The sequence below is a fragment of the Trachypithecus francoisi genome, unplaced genomic scaffold (assembly GCF_009764315.1).
Source record: "Trachypithecus francoisi isolate TF-2019V2 unplaced genomic scaffold, Tfra_2.0 Lachesis_group17, whole genome shotgun sequence".
In the NCBI taxonomy this organism is placed as follows: domain Eukaryota; kingdom Metazoa; phylum Chordata; class Mammalia; order Primates; family Cercopithecidae; genus Trachypithecus; species Trachypithecus francoisi.
The window spans coordinates 107,353,416-107,371,690 of NW_022681462.1; the positions used below are offsets into that span (position 1 = coordinate 107,353,416).

The window sequence follows — 18,275 nt, forward strand, 5'->3', positions numbered from 1 at the left end:
GTGGCAGAGACAGAGCACGGTCTCTGTGGGCCAGAGGAAGGGCAGGAGGCGGGCAGCCCTGGGGAAGGGAAGCCCCAACCCAGCAGGCTAAGGTGTGGCCACTTCCTCTACGTGGATGAGGAGTTTGCGATTTCCAGTTCCTTCCTGGACACATGGAAACGGGACTTTGGCTTCCTGGCACACACAGCTGCTCCTGTGGCTTTGGGCAAGGCAGGTTCCTGCCCCTCACCCCAGTGCCATGCGCCCTCCTCAGCCCTCACTCCCCACAACCATATCCTGGTTTCAGACCCCCAGGAAGTGATTCTCTGCCCCTTGCAAATGCACTGCCCAGCCAGTATGAGTGGCAGCGACCTCAGGACGAAGACTCGCCTACATTTTAACAAAACGAAACTGCATTTAAAATAAGAAATGGACTCTCTAACCACAGCAGGTATGAAGAAAAAGAAGCACAGCTTAAAATTTAGAGACATTAGGATTTCTTTAAAAGAATTATTTCAAAATCAAATGTAGTTAGGGACTCATAATTTACAACTAAGCAGAATACAAATGAATACTGAAGGAAAGTTGCTTATTTGTATTTATTACTTTTTTTCAGGCTAAGTAAGCCAGTTTAAAACCAATTATGACAGCAAGTGTCAAGAAGAATAATGACAGGCCAAATACTTCAAGGCACGACTTCTGAGTTCCAGAAGATGGAGCTGCAGGTGCTCGCAGGGCAGCGAGCGTGTGGATCGGGGTCTAGATGTGGATCGGGATCTAGATGTGGGTCTACATGTTGTCATGGCCCAAAGGCTCTTGGTCTGCGAGGGAGGTTCTGTCATTTCACAAATGTCAATGACCTCAGAGACAACCTGCGACGCTCACAGAGCCACGTGAGAACAGAGACTCTGGGAGACTGGGTTTCTAGCTCGAGTCAGCCTTGTTCAAGACGAGATCTGCCAATGACATCTGTCCTGGCCTCTCCAGTCACTGTTTCCACCAGAATGAGAGGGCTGGTGGTTCCCACTGGGGAAGAAGACCAGAGAGTATACTGCCTGCACTCTGGATTTTCAGTACATTGTAAGAATATTCTGGCATTAAATGCAGTTAACACAGTCTCTTAAGAGAGGATTTTAAATAAATTATCCAAAGCAATCCTCAGTCAAGTACATTTGTTTACTGTTTTATTTACACATGACCTTCATCTGTAAAAGCAAGACGCAAATGAGAAAACAAAACCAAGTGAATGTGGCTGTTCAATGTGTTGCTAAAATGAAAATATCTATTTTTAGTTATCAGTTTATGTTACAATAGGTCTCCATGATAAAACAGTTACAACGTATCAAGATGGAGCTCTGATACTGTGTGCTCTTGGCACTTATCAATAAAATGAGGAGCCTTCAGTTGTCTCAAGAATCAAATTATATAATGGACAGAAGTGCACTAGAAGCTACAAAGGAGTTTACCCACGTTAGCGATTCCAGGGACACTTTGTGATGCTGCAATCAATTTACCAGCCAGGTCTTGCTGAGATGAGTTGGATGCTATGAGCGCCTTGGAGTGTCCCAAGGCAGGACATAATTTTCGTGAAGACACATGGCAAAGAAACCTGTCTAACTGTTTTAAACCCTTGCTATTCAATGGTTGTTGAATTAGGGTCTGCCTATTAGGGTTCAAAGAATCCCTAAGTTCCACAAAAGGCCAATTGGCAAACAGGCTGCGCTGGCAACACATGCAGTGATATGGGTCCATGGCAGGCCTCCGACACCTCAGCCCCTTCCTGCGTCTCCAGTGTCAGTGGTAAGTGGTCCAGGCTGGGCGCATGCCGTGCCAGCCACCTCCTCCGAGTCTTTCAGCACCTCTGAGATGAGCTGGCATGAATATCTTAGCTCTGCTCAACCAAAATCAGCCCAGCCAATCAGATGTTCACCTCTGGGACTTGAATTTGAAAATATGGAGCAAATTAGCAGCAAATGTTAAAGAACATGGTTACGCTTGTTTTGAGGAGAATTCAATCATTATTCATGCAAACATTTAGATGCAATAAGCACAAAGTGCTGCTTTATTTTAAAACCTTGCAACTAAAGACAATGTGATATCCTATGTTATCCCTGGGGCAGAAAAAGTGCATTAGTAGAAAAACTGCAGTTTGGCTGGAGGGCGAAGTGTGGTTAGTAATGCTGCACCATCGTCAAATGGTTTGCCAGATGCTCCGTGGCCACGTAAGTCAGGTGCATCAGGGGAGCTGAGTGGAGGCAGACGGGGCTCTCTGCACTAAATGTGCAGCTTTTCCATAAATCTAAAATTATTCTCAAGTAAAACGCTTACTTAAAAAGCCATCCTTATCAATGAAAAGACAGGCAGGGTAATACTGTTTTGATGTCTGGAGGTGAACTTGGTTTTATCTTTTCATTTCCTTTTAATGGAAGAAAGTCCCGTCAACACTGCACGTGACATGCATCCAACATGTGTAGGTACCTGAAGCCATCAGGTTTTTAGTTTGCTTGCAGTTCTGATGGTCAGACTCTCAAAAGTAAAGCTGTTTAAATCGATAAACTTCTAGACATTACACATTACATTTGGTCAGTTTGGGGAGAATGGTACTGGTAGGAATTGGAAAATGAAATTGCAGAACTATAGCATTCAGCCATAAATTTATATTATGGACCCCACTAAAGCAGGCTGCTTATTTTTTAAATAAAACCTGGGAGACACCAGGGAAAAAAAGCTTTTAAAATTTAGAAATTAGAAACGTCTAAAAAGAGGGTTGTATTTTGTTTGTTTCTTGGCTTCTTCAACTACGTAATTTATCCTCTAAGACACAGAGCCTCTGCATCCTACCTCCAAACCAGCTGGCATTTGAGGAAGAAATAAGCTCTACAATATCTTAATGGCTATTTGAACTAAACAAAGAAGTAGGTTAATGTATAAATTTGGAGCAATAAATAAGCAATCTACAAGCAGAATCCTTTCCAACCATGTAGAAACAGCAAACGGCAGGACCAAGCACTGTCTTTGTCCTCCTCCAAACACCAGATGTAGCTTTCCCCCTCCTACAGGAACAGCTCTCCCGGCAGCCCCCTCTTCCAAACATCAGATGTAGCTTTCCCCCTCTTGCAGGAACAATCCTCCCTGCAGCCCCCTCTTCCAAACACCAGATGCGGCTTTCCCCCTCCCAGCAGCCCCTCCCTGTGGAGTGTCAAAGGCATCCTTACCGGAGGAGTGCTGAAAACGTAGAAGGACGGGCCCTTCAGTGCCAGGAACTTGGGTCTGAAGGTTTGAGAGGAGTCGGCTCCTTGGAGTTTCTCATTTACCCACCCCATATGCACAACCTGCAGAGGGAAACCTTTGAAAATTACAAACCAAGCCTTAATGAGGGCATAACGTCACAGGAGCAGAGTTAAGCACATGAGGAAGCCGTGCTCCCACCAGGTCAACACACCCAGAATCAGGAGACGGGAGAAACGTGGAGATGTCCAAGTTTCCAAATCAAGTTCACACAATAGGAATGAATCACATCTTGAATTAAAAATTCAGGTTTGCATTGAACCAGGTTTTACATATGAGCACTTTCAGTTTTGGCAAATGGGTTTCTCAGCTGCCTTAGAGTTGTTGGTTTCATTTATCTTTTAGAAAGACGGTATTGAATTCTATTCTATTAGAAGGTAGTATTTCAGATTTTTCTATGAGGTAGTATAAACAGCTAATTATATGTTTCATTCCTATAGTGAACACAGTAGTTGGCATATATGGAAAAATAATTGTTTCCCTTCATGGTTCAACTTCTCAACAACAATGAAATAATGCAAAAATATTAGATTCTTACAATGAGCAGTGAATATTTTTAGCCATATAAAATCCAAACTATAAAAATCAGAATATGATTCAAAAACATTTAAATAGCAATCCAGTTTAAGAATTCAGTGCATGAATTCAAACTATTATTGAAGAAAAATCCATGTTATCTAAAATTTTAATGTGACACATATTTTGTAGTGAGTACTAGGAGTCATTTCATTATAATTCTTTCATTTTCTCACTCTGCTATTTCAAGGAAAGCCAATTAACATATGCTTAGCGGTAAAAACATAGAAAAATAAAAATAAGTTATCACAGAGATCCCAACCACTTTACCAAATGACACTGACCGATGAGCTATTACAAGCTGAGAACCAGCTGGGACCTGCACCCCCTCCAGTGTGCAAGCCCCACGCACCCGGAGGTGCCCTGTGCTGGAGCTGCCTGGGGAAGGCCAGTCACAGCCAGCACGGGATCCACGAGGGCGCGTCTGCTTCTGTTCTTTGCATGATAAACCGCTGAGGGTCTTCACTCTTCAGCTGGATGACGGACTTCCTGGGACGTCGAGAGGCTGGACGACAGAATCAGAGTTCTACGAACGGCATTTCTAGCAATGGGAAAGAAAATCACCAGCACTGTGCTGCAGGGCGGGGCGCGTAGCCGAACAGCGAACATCATCGTGGTTTCCAGTGTTGAATACGAATCACCGAATGCGTTAAACGTTTTAATGTTGTCTTTCTTGACTGTTCTGGACTTACAAGGCTTTTAAAAGTAACCCAAATATTTCACTGGATCATGAACTTCCAAGTTCCTAATGGGTTATACGTACGTCCCATGGAGGCTCAGGAACCACATCGATGTGGTGTTAATATGATAGTAACACAGGACGACTTTATCTCCCCAGAGACCCTCCCAGCAAAGCACATTTAACATTGCCAAGGCTCTCTTTTTCCATCATGAAATGGGATAGAATTATAGATCTCACGTGAGAACTGTGGGAATTTCAATGCACCACAGCAAGCCCCTCGTAAGGCACTAGCTGGGGGCTAAGGCCGAGGACATTCACACCTGGAAAAGCCACTAATGTGTAATTTACTCCTCCAGTGTCTGCATTTGAAGCCAAATACACAGATTATTTAAAAATACCTAATAGATTTTGTTCCCTTTTTTGTCTGGTTGGGTCACATATTTTTGTTGATTATAACACCAGCATTTATACTCTGTAAATCATAAAAAAAGCTCCATTTAAAAATGCATTTTTTTCTAGCAAATTTAGCAGATGCTTGATGTTTCCATAATTAACGTGAATTCAATGCGTGATTAATTCCAACTCGCTACTGCACGAGTGCAGTGATTTGTACAGTTTAAGATAGGATTCATTGAAGCACAGTTACCAAAAACAACTAATTGCAAACACGGAGGCTTCCACACGGTCATGAAGAGAATATTATGTGGGCAGTTTGTTCAGCACGAAGAGTTCACATTCCAGGAAGACCAGGCACACGGCGCTGAGCAGCTGCCCAGGTCATCTTACGCGCACTTGGGTGCATTGCTAAAGCCTGGAGGAGGCCATGTTAGGCCAGGTTTCACAAGCAATGATGACCATAACTTCAAATCCGAATCTTCAGGAGCCGCTGGCCACTGGATAATTGCAGCAGCAACAGCAAGTTCACTGTATTTGTCAGGATGGCTGAGTGGAAGACCTTTCTTTTATTGATTAGCATCAAAGTGTGGAACCAGAATTTCTAGAAAATGTAGGAAGCTGCTTGAGTCCTAAATTATTGCAAACTTTTAAGAATCAGCAACAAGCACAAAAAGTCTGGTTTGACCCCATATTTATTACAAGGAGTCACACCAAGATCCTCGTCAAATCACAGAGTTAGTAAGAAGGAGGGGTAGAGAATAATCATATCCAGAAAAAAGAGCAAAATAAAAAACGAGGGAATGGCAAACACATTCCCTTCTGCAGGTCCCTGGCAACGTGGTCTGAGATTCTTTAACATTCATAAAACAAATATTTCCTCTGATGAGGAATTCTAAGGGTCACAGCCTAATTAGATTCATACGGGGTAGAGAGATTTAAAGTGATATTTTTCTTTTGCCTGTAGGGCAGACAAACTCTGCTGGTTTTACTTCCTTCATTTCCCCAGCCCTCCCCATCACCACCCCAGCCCCAGGCCGGAGTCTTGCTCTGTCGCCCAGGCTGGAGGGCAGTGGCACCCTCTTGGCTCACTGCAACCTCTGCCTCCAGGGTTGAAGCGGTTCTCTTGCCTCAGCCTCCTAGGTAGCTGGGATTACAGGCGCGCACCACCACGCCCGGTTAATTTTTGTATTTTTAGTAGAGACGGGGTTTCACCATGTTGGCCAGTCTGGTCTTGAACTCCTGGCCTCGTGATCTGCCCGCCTCAGCTCCCTCATTTTTTAAGTCATGTGTTTACATACTGTTGAGTTTCCTTGATCTTACTCTTTCTGTTCACGAAACACTTAATCATACACTGCAATTTAGATTTCACAAGGGATGAACTGTGAACAGGAAACTGACATGCAGGAACTTAATCTACGACAGGGCTGTAACACTCAGGAATATCTAAATACAGGGGACAGATGGGTGAGAGACTGATTTACATTACAGGTAGATCAAGTGAGAGTAAGTTGAAAGTATGCATTCTTGAATCTTGGCGAAAATAGAGAACTTGGGATTCTTTTTCTAGCATGGCAGCAGCAAGCCCTCTTTTAGGAGGAGAGCTTGATCACACGGTGGAATTACCGTCTAATTCAGATTCAGTAGAGTCACTCTGTTTCCGAGGAGCTGCAGGTACCAGCCGGAATCCGAGCACCCAGACCTGGGAGGCTCTGCGAGCTGCACACCCACCTCCCTTCCCCAGGTCTGCTCTTTCTTCCCCCTGGGCTGGGACAGTACTGGGCTCTTCTTCTTTTCTGTATCTGGTTGACACAGTGTTTGGCACAAAGTTCAAGGAGAGTTATGTATTAAGGAGTGAATAAAGAGCTACTGTAAGCCCAAGATGGCAGTAACAGACCGCCAGTAATCTGAAATATCTGTTAGTTGAATGTGAGCTTAATTAAATCACACATGCACATGTAATTGAATTATGCTAGATTTAGCGAAGAAATAGGTTATCACTTTGCTAGTGTTGGAAACATTGGATGCTTTCTGAATCTTTCTTGGGTATATGCAGTTCATAAATAAGTTTAAGCAAAGCTAATTTTATCTTCTACATTATGAATTTTCTAATTACACGTTCCAAGAAGTGTGTATCACACCTTTAGAAACATCTCCCTGACTGTACCACCTTAATAAAATTAAGATGTCATAACTATTCTAATAAAGAAACATATCTTTTATCTTTTCTGATACCATTTCTATAGGAAAGTCCTTTTCTTTTCACCTGATCAGTCAAGATAATCAGACGTCCACCAGATGAGAACATGCAGCTGGTCTTTTCCTTGAGCTAGAAAAAGCCAGAATTACCTGTGTTATTTAGGGTTGTCTGCAAGGGGTCGGGGTGATTTGGCCATGAAGGCATCAATATCTACATAAATTAAAATTCAGGTTATTAAAAAATAAGTTTAATTTGGAAAGAAATAGGGCTGCTTGCTGTTTGGTGGGGTGGGCATGTGTTTGTCTGCAGTTATCTTGGTATGGTTTTCAGGTTAGTCTTTGTCCCAGACAAAAGTGCTCTGGTTTGTGTGATAAATTATTTGGTTATTTTTTATACCAGATATGAGAGTCTAAAACTGCATACATTATGCTTTTTGTAGATTCTCCTAATTCTGTTTTTCATGTGTTTTTGTTTGCCAGTTTCACTGGTTGTTAAACACCTTTATTTATCTTTTCACAAAAATTCTTTTCACATAAAATCCGCATTTTTCACATTAACAATTATCTCACAATTATTTATTAAATACCAAAATCAAGAATGAATTGTTCAGAGTGAGAAGAAATTTTCTTTCTGTTTTAAAGGGCCTAACGTCTTAAATGCAAACTCCTAACATTTGTACAACACACACCACTTTTGGAGAAAACGTGAAACCATCCTCCACCAAAAGCGCATCCGGACATAGCAGGGCTAGTTCTTCATCATCCTACACAGTGAAGCTCAGTTCTAAGCTTAATTTCCAAATAAGCTATTCCAAGCCACTAAGTAAATTCAAAGTTGTATAGAACATGTAAGGTTGTAAAAAGGACCTTAAATTACCCAGTACAACTTTCTTGTGTTACAGATAAAGAAATTAAGCCTCTGGAGTGAATTTGTTGAAATCACACCACCAGATAAGGATATGGTCAGGTCCAGGGTCTGCCTTTGGCTTTTTGCTTTGTCAAACAAGGCCACCCAGATGGATGTGACAGACACGAGGTTTGACGTGGTAGAAGTTCACCGAGAGGAAAGCAAAAACAAGACCACCCGCTGCCTCTGAGGTCTCTGGAAGACAGACGGTCCTTCAACGTGCTCCATACCAGGAGATGTGCTCCCTACAGGTTTCTGTTTCTCTGAACTATTATTTCATCATCTCTTGTGAGTCGATGATAAGGAGGATTAAATTCCAAAGTAAAAAGAAAATGCCTTCCTCTCCGGAGCAGGGCTCTTTCCAACATGAGAAGTCATTCCAGAATAGCTACGAAAGTCAGCATGTTCTCTGAAACGCGTCAAGGCCAAGTCCGTAAACGCTGCCCATTCCCACGCATGCTGTCCACCTGCGGGCATCGCCGTTCAGCATCAAGGACCTGTCTGCAAGGTGACAACCCCTCTGAGGGCCAGGAGAGGATGGCTGTCCTCATGGCAAACACACTGAGAAACAGAGAAGCAGCAGCCAACATTGAGGAACACCAGAAGCTGCGGCTCCTCCTAAGATCTCGGAAGAGTCTCAGGTTTGCCACAAAGAGGATCTCAGGAGACATTTTGCTAATTTGAGTGTGTGAATAAGATACAATATCAAATGGTGAATAAGACACAATATCAAATGGTAAATTATTCATAGAGACTATGGCAAAACTTTGGCCCACTGTCCCACCAGCCTTGATAAAAAGGTGGAGATAAAGTGTTTCCTGTGGGAACCACAGAGAGATACGTACTTTGTGGAGAAGCTTCAGAACTTCTGTTACAAAAACACATAGTAGGGAAATTATGTATAAGAATATGAAATGAATCCTATATTAATTTGAAGAATTTATATAAATAATCATTAAATAGCTATGTAAACAAAAATAGCTGATGGTAAATTTAGAATAATATTAAGAGATAAAAGATTTAGAAGAACTATTTATTCTGTTTCTTTTCTAATGTAGAAATGTTGACTAGAGAGGTTTAATGTAAAACACAGCCCTATTTTCCCATTCTTTCAGTAAATATTTGATAGGCAGGAGACCTGCTCTTCTCAAGTCCTCCATCGTGAATTCAAATATTCTTGCTAAGCACTATTTTGTGCGCTATTTAAAGCAAACCGAACATGGTTTTCTCAGTTTTCTTGAGGCTAAGATGCATGCTTCTTTAAGCCCATAAGAGATATAACCAAAAATGAATGAACTGTAAGTAACATACTCCCTTACATTACACATTAAACCATAAGTTTATTATAAAGGAAACAGAAGAATAACACAGTGGCTTAAAAGCTGATTTGCCTGATATTCAAACAGCCTGATTACAATAGAGTTTTCCTAAGTACTCATAGACCTGGGAAGTGAGCAGAAAATCAGGCCTGAGGGTGGCTACAAAGGTAGCCATTGTGAATCCAGTACAATGTTAAGGGCATTGGGCTCCAGGTGAACAAACTGCCTGGATCTGGGGATGGCAGGATCCTATCCACCGGTAATAACACCCACTGGGTCAAAGCCCGCCTGAGAGTGAAGCTTTCCTAGTAAGGATTTTATTTAAGAAAATGATACAATGCTTAAAATTTCAAATTGCACAGGTATGTCATTACAAAGCCCTTCTCAGTTTAAACAATCATATCTAAATCATCATTTAAATCACAATTCCTTACAAAAAAACATAACTGCCAATGGAGAAATCATCCATACGCAGGAGATCAGAAAGACCTATGCTATTCCCATCGACAGAGCAGTTTTACAGAATTAACAGGGAGGGCAGAGACCACAAAATGCAGTCTGAAATGTGCTAACGTTTTCCTATCAACATTTCCAAATCAAATTTCAAACAACCAAAGAGACCACTTTTCGAGATGTGTTTCATCATGAAGCAGAAAATACAAACCCTACCTGGTTGGAAGGAGAGCAGCATTTGTTCTCCATCTTCATCTGTGGAGAGAAGGCAGAAGAGTCAGTGCCACGGCCACCAACATCAGGACGGCTCACCTGAGTGACAGCTGGAAGTCATCAGCCACACTCTGTCCTGGGAAACAGGCTTCTTTAATGACACATTTCCTATCTGAAAACCTAGCCAGAGCCAATACAAGCATGGCAGCAGTAGAAAAAAACTAGCAGACTTCAATTCCTCTTTTTCAAATATCAGTATTTATGTGAGTGAAGTTATGGGAGAGCAGGTGCTTAAATTCCAATATCTGAGAAAAGTGAGGAAATGATTCCTGCTCTACATAACCTTCTGGCAGTCAGTATTACTGTGATGGTAATTATGGTTATCACAGTTGATAATCTTTCTGTTATTTAGTTCACTCAACGACCTATGGAGGTAGATGCTGTTTTCCAAAATTTTACTAACGAGGAAGTGGAGGTGCAGAATCATAACACTCCCACAGCCCACAGCCACACACACAGCCACACACACAGCCACACAGCCACACACACAGCCACACAGCCACACACACAGCCACACAGCCCACAGTCACACAGCCACACAGCCCACAGCCACACAGCCACACAGCCCACTGTCACACAACCACACAGCCCACTGTCACACAGCCCACAGCCACACAGCCACACAGCCCACAGCCACACAGCCCACTGTCATATAGCCCACAGCCACACAGCCCACTATCACACAGCCACACAGCCGGGAGGTGGCTCAGAGTCCACATTTCCATTCTAAAGTGTTGGGGTGTCTGACTTCTCTACCCTGCTTACGAGGGGTGATGTGTGAAATGACACAGAACTGAAGGGCGCTCCTTGTCACAAGCATTTCTGCAAATATGAGTCAAGAACCATCCTTTCTTCCCTTTCTATTTGTTCAGATAACTTTGGAATTTAAAGTGCCGCGTCTGAAAATTACGATATCAGGAAGGTCCTGGTACTTCCTTCTATGGTTGCAGAAAGGACGCCCCTGAGGTCTTTACAGGAGAAATCTCACACATTACTGCTTCCCCCAGTGACAGGTTAACTTCTGTTTAGCAGCCACAGGAAGAAGCGAGGTTGCAAAGGAGATGTGGGGTGGTGGGCAGGGAAAGGCATGGCAGGGGCAGGGCGGGTGCCTCTGCAGGGCTGCAGGGTGGGCCGTGCCTGGCCGGTCTGCAAGCTGAACCCCGTCTCTGCAGCCTCCAGGCTATGCCGGAACAGAGCAGGGATCGAGGTGCAATTACAGGGCAAGTCAGCTGGGAGGGAGCAAGGACAGTAAGGTCAGTCCAGGGCCCCCTCCAGGCAGGGCCTGTCCTGCCACAGTCTCCAGGTCTGCGGCTCCGGCTCCATGTCCGTATCCAGACACTCACCACTCCAGACAACTCCCACATCATCAAGTCTTTGCTCCCACCCCATCTCTTTTCATTTCTTTAATTTTTAAAATGTCCTGTTGACTTTTATTATCAAACACATTACTTAAAGAGATAGAATGTTTTTTCTTTTCTGGGACTCTGCAGCACACATTTGAGAAGTAGTGTTTTTGCTCAATTATGCCTTTTCCTAAATCTTCATAATGTTTGAGGGAATTATACTTTTAACCCAATTAGGTTTCCCCAATTCAAAATGTCGCATTGTATCAATGCATTTGGGTAAAATATAAAATTATGACACATAACTATTTCTGTATATGTGTGTGGAGAGAAAGAGAGAGGAAGGGAGGGAGAGAGACAGAGGCAGACAGAGGGGAGGAGGAAGATAAAACCAGGTGGGAAATTCCCAGCTGTCAGACGTAGCCACACTCTTTGATTTGGAAACATTCTGATGGCTTGATTTTTAATGTTTATAGTCGGGGATTTGACACATTGAAACAAGTACATGATTTTGTTTAGGGTTAATCATAAATCATCAAAAATATGATGTCTCAATTATTTTTCATGCACAAATGAGCATCAGCAGAGACTGAGAAACACTGTGTGCTCACGTTCTGAAGGGTCAGCTCCCTGATGTTGGCTGAGACCGCCCGCAGCCAGTCGGCGCCTTCCTGGGCCGTGTAAAACTGGAGGATCCCAGAGCTGACTCCATCCAGGGCGAGCACCTCGAACGCGTTCCACCTGCCGGGGGAAAAGAGCTGTCCAGGAGGCCCCGCAGCGAGGGGCGCAGGCCTGCCTCCGTGAGCTTCAAGGCTGATGCAGGGGTCTACCCTGGACCCTAGACACGAGGCAACTGCACCCCTTCCTCAGGCACCTCAGTACGGTCAGCAGACTCACTGAGACCAAGGCCAAACCCCGAATTCCCTTGGTAACAGGAGCTACTTTTAATTCGATGAAACATGAAAAGCAATTGTCAGGGGAAGAACAGTGCTCCAGAAATTTTGGAGTATTGTCTGCAAGATTCTTACTCATTATTATTTCAAAGACCCTTTGGATGGAGCACTTAAAGCTCCTGATGGGGTGAGGCTGGAGCAGCCCAGGCACCCTCCGCACTCAGCATCCACCCTTCTCTAGGACCACGTGTGCGCTTTCGATTGACAGGGGAGCTTCGGGAGAGGCTGGGTCCCCTTCCATTGCTCCACGACACTCCACTTGCTGAGAACCCAATCATGGCCAAGTATTAACGACAACAAACCAACTGTCTCAAATTCAGTAGTTCATCCCTGTCATGCAACATCTTTTAAAAGCATACTTTACATATACCTATGTGCAAAAGAGAAATGTCATGTACACTTTTGTAGACTTTTTCAAAGAAAATAGTGCATATTGCCTGGGCGCAGTGGCTCAAGCCTATAATCAGAGGACTTTGGAAGACTGAGGTGGGAGGATCCCTTGAGGTCAGGAGTTCGAGATCAGCCTGGCCAAGATGGTGAAATCCCATCTTTACCAAAAATACAAAAATTAGCCGGGCATGGTGGCACACACCTGTCGTCCCAGCTACTTGGGAGGCTGCGGCAGGAGAATCTCCTGAACCCGGGAGGCAGAGCTTGCAGTGAGCCGAGATCATGCCACTGCACCCCAGCATGGGCAACAGAGTGAGACCCTATCTTAAAAAAAGAAAGAAAAAGAAGAAAACAATGCATATTAATTTATATGACCCATAATACCTCCATGGTCTCAAGTCGCTAACTGAAGATAAAATACAGAACAAAACAAACATAACTTTTGTTAAAAAAAGAAAAGTCTTCACTGAGTTATGCTTTAATAATCTTTCAAATGTGAGTGTCATCGCTGCTTTCTTAGGCAGGGAGGGGTGTGTAGGAGAAGGGGTGGGAAACAGAGATGGTATAACACAGTTCTGCATATGTTTGAGCCAAATCTATCAGACCAGAGTTTGCTATTTTAAAAATCATTCTTTTTAAAAGCAGACATCCCTGTCTAGGGGACATTCTCATCCTAATTAGTGTTTCTTGAATCAGAATGTGAGGTTTATCTACTTGTAGCTGATATTCTGCCTGATGGTGATGAACAAGATACTCCTGACTTTGCAGGACAGAGGTGAAGGTGGAGGTGACTGAGTGGAGCTGGAGAGGGGAAGAGGCCGGAGAAAGCAGGTCCCCTGCGTGGGGAGGGCAGGCAGCTCCGCCTCCACCTTCGCACAGCCCTGCCTGATCTCCTTTCCTGGTCTTCCTGGTGAGCACCTGTCCCTCAGGGTCCATCGCTTTCCGTGGGGCCTTTGCTCCTGGGTGTCTGCTATAATAAATTAATCTTTACACCTTAAAATGCTGGGAGACTATTTTAGGCACATTGTGTAATATTCCACATGAATTAGGTGCTTATTAAATATTGACAGACTTATATCCATACTTTTGTCCAAGTATCCATTAATTCTTATTAAATAAGTGCTGACTATAAATGGGCTGGTCGCCATAATTTCTCGTTTGTTCATGTTAACCGGTGTGACATACACAAAGCAAGGCTGACCTTCATCTAATGGTAAACAAACGGCTGGGTCAAGCAGATGACTGAGGACAACAGCCAAGTTCCCTGGCTCCCCACATGAAGAGGGCAGAGACTGTTCTTTTTAGGCACATTTTACACTGAGCTACAGCACACACACACACACACACACACAACTCACCAGTGAACACCTCCATAAACAGTCATGTATTCAGTACCCTTGGCCAACCAACCCTCAGACCAAAAACAGACTTTAGAAGAATCTTCAAAAGTTCCCTGTGTCCCACCCTCCAATTTTCCCCATCTCAGAGCTCCATGCTTTTATTCTTTCAGGAGAGCCTGCTTTTCTCCAAAGACCTGAGGAGGAACAGGAGGTGGTGCCAGTGTGGACCAGGGGCAGCTTTGCCTGGAGCTAGCTGGACTGGGGTGGGGCCTGCAGGGACCCCGGGGCAGCGTGGGGCAGGGACGCCCCTTCTCATGAATCAGGGACGCCTGGTGGGGCATGTGAAGGACACTCGGGTCACCGCTTGGCTCCAGCTCACATGTGCTAACAACAGTGTCTCCTCGGGGAGTTGGCGTTTCCTGATTCTCAGGGTTGGTGACGTATGCACCAAATGCGTGGAGGGCTGAACACCGAGCGCTCTCAACAGGGTCAGTACTGTGGTCATCCCCGTAAAGTCAGTGGTGAGAAGGAATCTGAGGCCCGAGTCCTAACTCTGCCTTCAGATGTTTACACCGTCATTCATGTAGCGGGAATAAGACGTGAGGTAGAGATGGTGGGCCCAGGCTCCATGAAGGATCCTTTATCGATGCTGTGGTCTTGCGAAAGATCATCAGCTTTGCCCCCTGAGGCACTGAACACACATGGAGCCCCAGAGGCTCATGGCCTCGCACAAGGGGCAGACGGCTGTGACCTGCAATGAAAAGGGAGGCATCTGCAGTCCAGGCACGTTTGTGCCATAGCTACACGAGGCAGGCTGGACATCTCACCTCTGAGCTGGGCTTTCCTTGTCCTTACGATGGGCTTCAAATGCCAACTATACCATAAAATAGAAATACTGAGAGAAACAAATGGGATAACCTAAACAAAGTTATTTGTAAGCCCATAAGTTCCACATAAACATTATTGGTCTGTACTTTGTCAAAGAGAGCAATAAAAATTAAAATCAAATGAACAGAAGCTGTGAAAGTTGTTGACAACAATGCTGATGGCAGATACTAACATGTTAATAAAACAGGGAAAGGAAGGTCACAGCTTGGCTTATCGTTGGTTCACTGTTTGGTTTATTGTTATAGAAGCCAGGTAACTGGTGTAAGTTACGCAATCTGCTTTCAGGCAAGTCTGGATGCGAGATCAGCAGCCGCTTCTTCCAGGGCATTTCTGGGCCTTTGTTTCCTCCGAGTTTCCTCCGTGGCTCACGGATGGAACCTGGCCTCTCTCCCTGCCTTGCGGTGGCCGCTCAGGCCTTTCAGGATGGTGTTCGTGTGGTCAAGGTCATTGTCAGAGCTGAAATTCACAGAGCACCTGCTCAGGAGCTAACATGCTCTTTGATGGCCATGTGTGAGATTGTATGAAGCTGCCGTAAGCAAAGCCACACCAAGCAAAGGCAGAGTGCTTGGTGCCCCGGGGTTCCCTAAGCAGAAACCAAGCCAGCTCCGACACTCACCATCCTGAGGGAAGCCAGGAACTGACTGTGTTGGCACTTTTGAAAAGTCTACCCTCCTCCCAGGGTTTCCTCATGCCCTCAGAGAATTTTTGAATTCCAAAGAGAAAACTGAAAATAGAGTTTTATGCTCTAGGAAGTGAATTGAATCACAGTTTTTGGTTAAGAGAAATAAATTCATTCCAATAAAGTTCAAAGCACACGTCTTCATGTATTAGGACATTAAGGAATTGAAGTTACGTGCTCAGGTCTGCACCTCCCGTGGAGGACATCCAGTCTCTTTGGGCCGTTCTTCCTGCGCTCCTGACTGTGGGCTCAGTGCCAGCCTCAGCCCTGCACCCTGCGGCTCCTGCCGGGAAAAGCCCCACAGCCCAGCTCTCAGGCGTCCGGCCACACTGCCTGCCTTCGCTGTAGTCTTCAGGTCCACATCCAGAAAGGCCTCTGAATCCTGCCCAACCGCTGGGAATCTTCCTGCCACAAAACGCACCTCAACACATTCCACCCTTTTTCAAATCATCTGCTTCAGTGGAAACCAATTATAGAGCATTATCAGTTATTATTAAAGCCCGAACCGAAACCCCTGCTAGGTCTGCTACCAACGACCACTCTTCCAACCTCCTGCTCCACTTGTGCTGTGGGATTCCAGTAACTATAAAAATTGACCCTAAAAACTGAGAATTCTTAATTGCTTGTCAAAGCTTCAGTGTTGGAGAAAGGAAGTCAAAACGCGTAAATCACCTTTTTAGCAAAAAGCTGTCCGGTTTTTAAAGAATAAATACGTTGGACTTTACAAAATTTAACCAAGGATGCTTTCAACCATAAATGATGGCTGGTGGCCCTCATTACCACCACAGCCTGTCACTCCCCTTTGGCTCTGGCCACCACCTCCCTCTGTGCCTGCGGTAACAGGGAGGAAAGGTGTGCATTGCACACACGTCTGTTTACTTTACTTAACTTTAAGCCTTTATGCTTTGGAAAATAAGGACAGTATATGTGTGTGTGTGTGTGTGTGTATTTTAGCTCATGACTGAAAATTATGAGTACTCATGAGACAAAAAGATAACGTGTATGTTTCAGAATTTGAAAAATCTTGAAATTTAGTTCACATATTTTATTTCAAAACTGTCTCTGTAGTATATTATTTTCAGCACAATTTAGAAAAATATATTTTTTCTACTTCCCTGTCATGCAGTGGCGTTTCTAAATATTCCATATTAAACATTAATAAAGAGGGCTAATTTAAGTTCAGGAACGTCTGAACTTAATGGAGTAACTTGTTCATTAAAAAGTCATTGTGGGCTGAGCGCGGTGGCTCACGCCTGTAATCCCAGCACTTTGAGAGGCCAAGGCAGAGGATCACCTGAGGTCAGGAGTTGGAGACCAGCCGGACCAACGTGGTGAAACCCCATCTCTATTAAAAATACACACACACACAAAACCGCTGGGCGTTGTGGTGCATGCCTGTAATCCCAGCTACTTGGGAGGCTGAGGCACGAGAATCCCTTGAACCCAGGAGGCGGAGGTTGGAGTGAGCGGAGACCGCATCATTGCACTCGGGCCTGGGCAACTAAGACTCTGTCTCGGGGTGGCGGGGGGAAGTCATTGTTACCAGAAATTCAGGCCACAAATAAAGTGTTCACTCGAGACAAAGAAAAGTTCAATAGGTCCAAGAAAGAGAATTTCCCCCCTGTGGTGTCTCACAGGGCACCTCCTCACCCTTCTCTGTCACTTCCCATTGCCTCGTGAGAACAGGGCTTGGGTCTTCTGAGCCCCTCACTTCCCGGGGCAGGGCTGCCGAAGCAGGAAAGGCAGGAGGCCCCATCCATGCAGGCCATGCCGAGGCCAGTGAGTGGGGCACTGGAGCGCCACGTCCAGGGACTCCCTGAAGGCCTCCCTGTGGATGGGAAGGACAGGAGGCGGCCTGCAGGGATGCCGCGCATGTCCATGCATCTTACCGTGGGGCCGTCACGGGCCTGTGTGTTTGCTGCAGGCCTCAGCAGAGTGGGCGTCCTGCGCTTTGTTCTTTCTACCACGGCCGGCACTAAGAGCCCTGGCACTCAACAGGCACACATGAGTGTTTGCTTTGTGAGTAAATGTTTGAGAAGACCCAGCAGGATTCCAGCACCTGAATTTGTCACAGGAAGGTGGTGTCTACACTCCCCTCTGCCTGCGGCCTCCCCTCTGCCTGCTGCCTGCTAGTAGGATTGACTCCACCGGATCTCAGCCACACTGTGGGGTTCCCTCATCTGACAATGGGCTCACACCACTGGGCCATGAGAAGGAAACGGAGGAGGGAGGTGAAGGGACGAGCTCATGCCTGGCGTACGCACATTTAGTGCATCCTCATGATCACTTTCCTCTCCACTGGGGACCATCTGGAGCGAGGCACGGTGCTGCACTGTGCTTCTTTTCACACCCACACTGCCGGGCAAGTCACCTGATAAGAACTGGTGATATACGATAGTGGCAGCAGTAGCTGTAACAACAACAGAGAACTAAAGGCCATCACTCATTACGAGCTGGCTTTGTGCCAGGCTCTATCCTAAGTAACTTACGTTTGGCTCTATTCCACCCTCACAGTAACCCTATGGAAGAGCCACTGTCATTTCAACCGCCCAGGGTGCAGGACGGTGGCAGGGGCTTGTGCCACAGGCCGGGCCGGACAGCTGCTGAGTGTGG

At 45.1% G+C, this 18,275-nt stretch overlaps 1 protein-coding gene across 2 annotated transcripts in view; it reads right to left on the reverse strand.

Moving 5' to 3' along the window:
- Window positions 1-18,275, reverse strand: part of SNTG2 (syntrophin gamma 2) — a 353,789-nt gene that overhangs the window by 85,965 nt on the left and 249,549 nt on the right. For both annotated transcript variants that reach the window (XM_033176694.1, XM_033176695.1), the window contains 3 exons: window positions 12,024-12,153; window positions 10,013-10,051; window positions 3,195-3,311 (listed from right to left, as the gene is read on the reverse strand). In XM_033176694.1, the coding sequence (XP_033032585.1) occupies window positions 3,195-3,311; window positions 10,013-10,051; window positions 12,024-12,153 (286 nt within the window). The remainder of the gene's footprint in view (window positions 1-3,194; window positions 3,312-10,012; window positions 10,052-12,023; window positions 12,154-18,275) is intronic.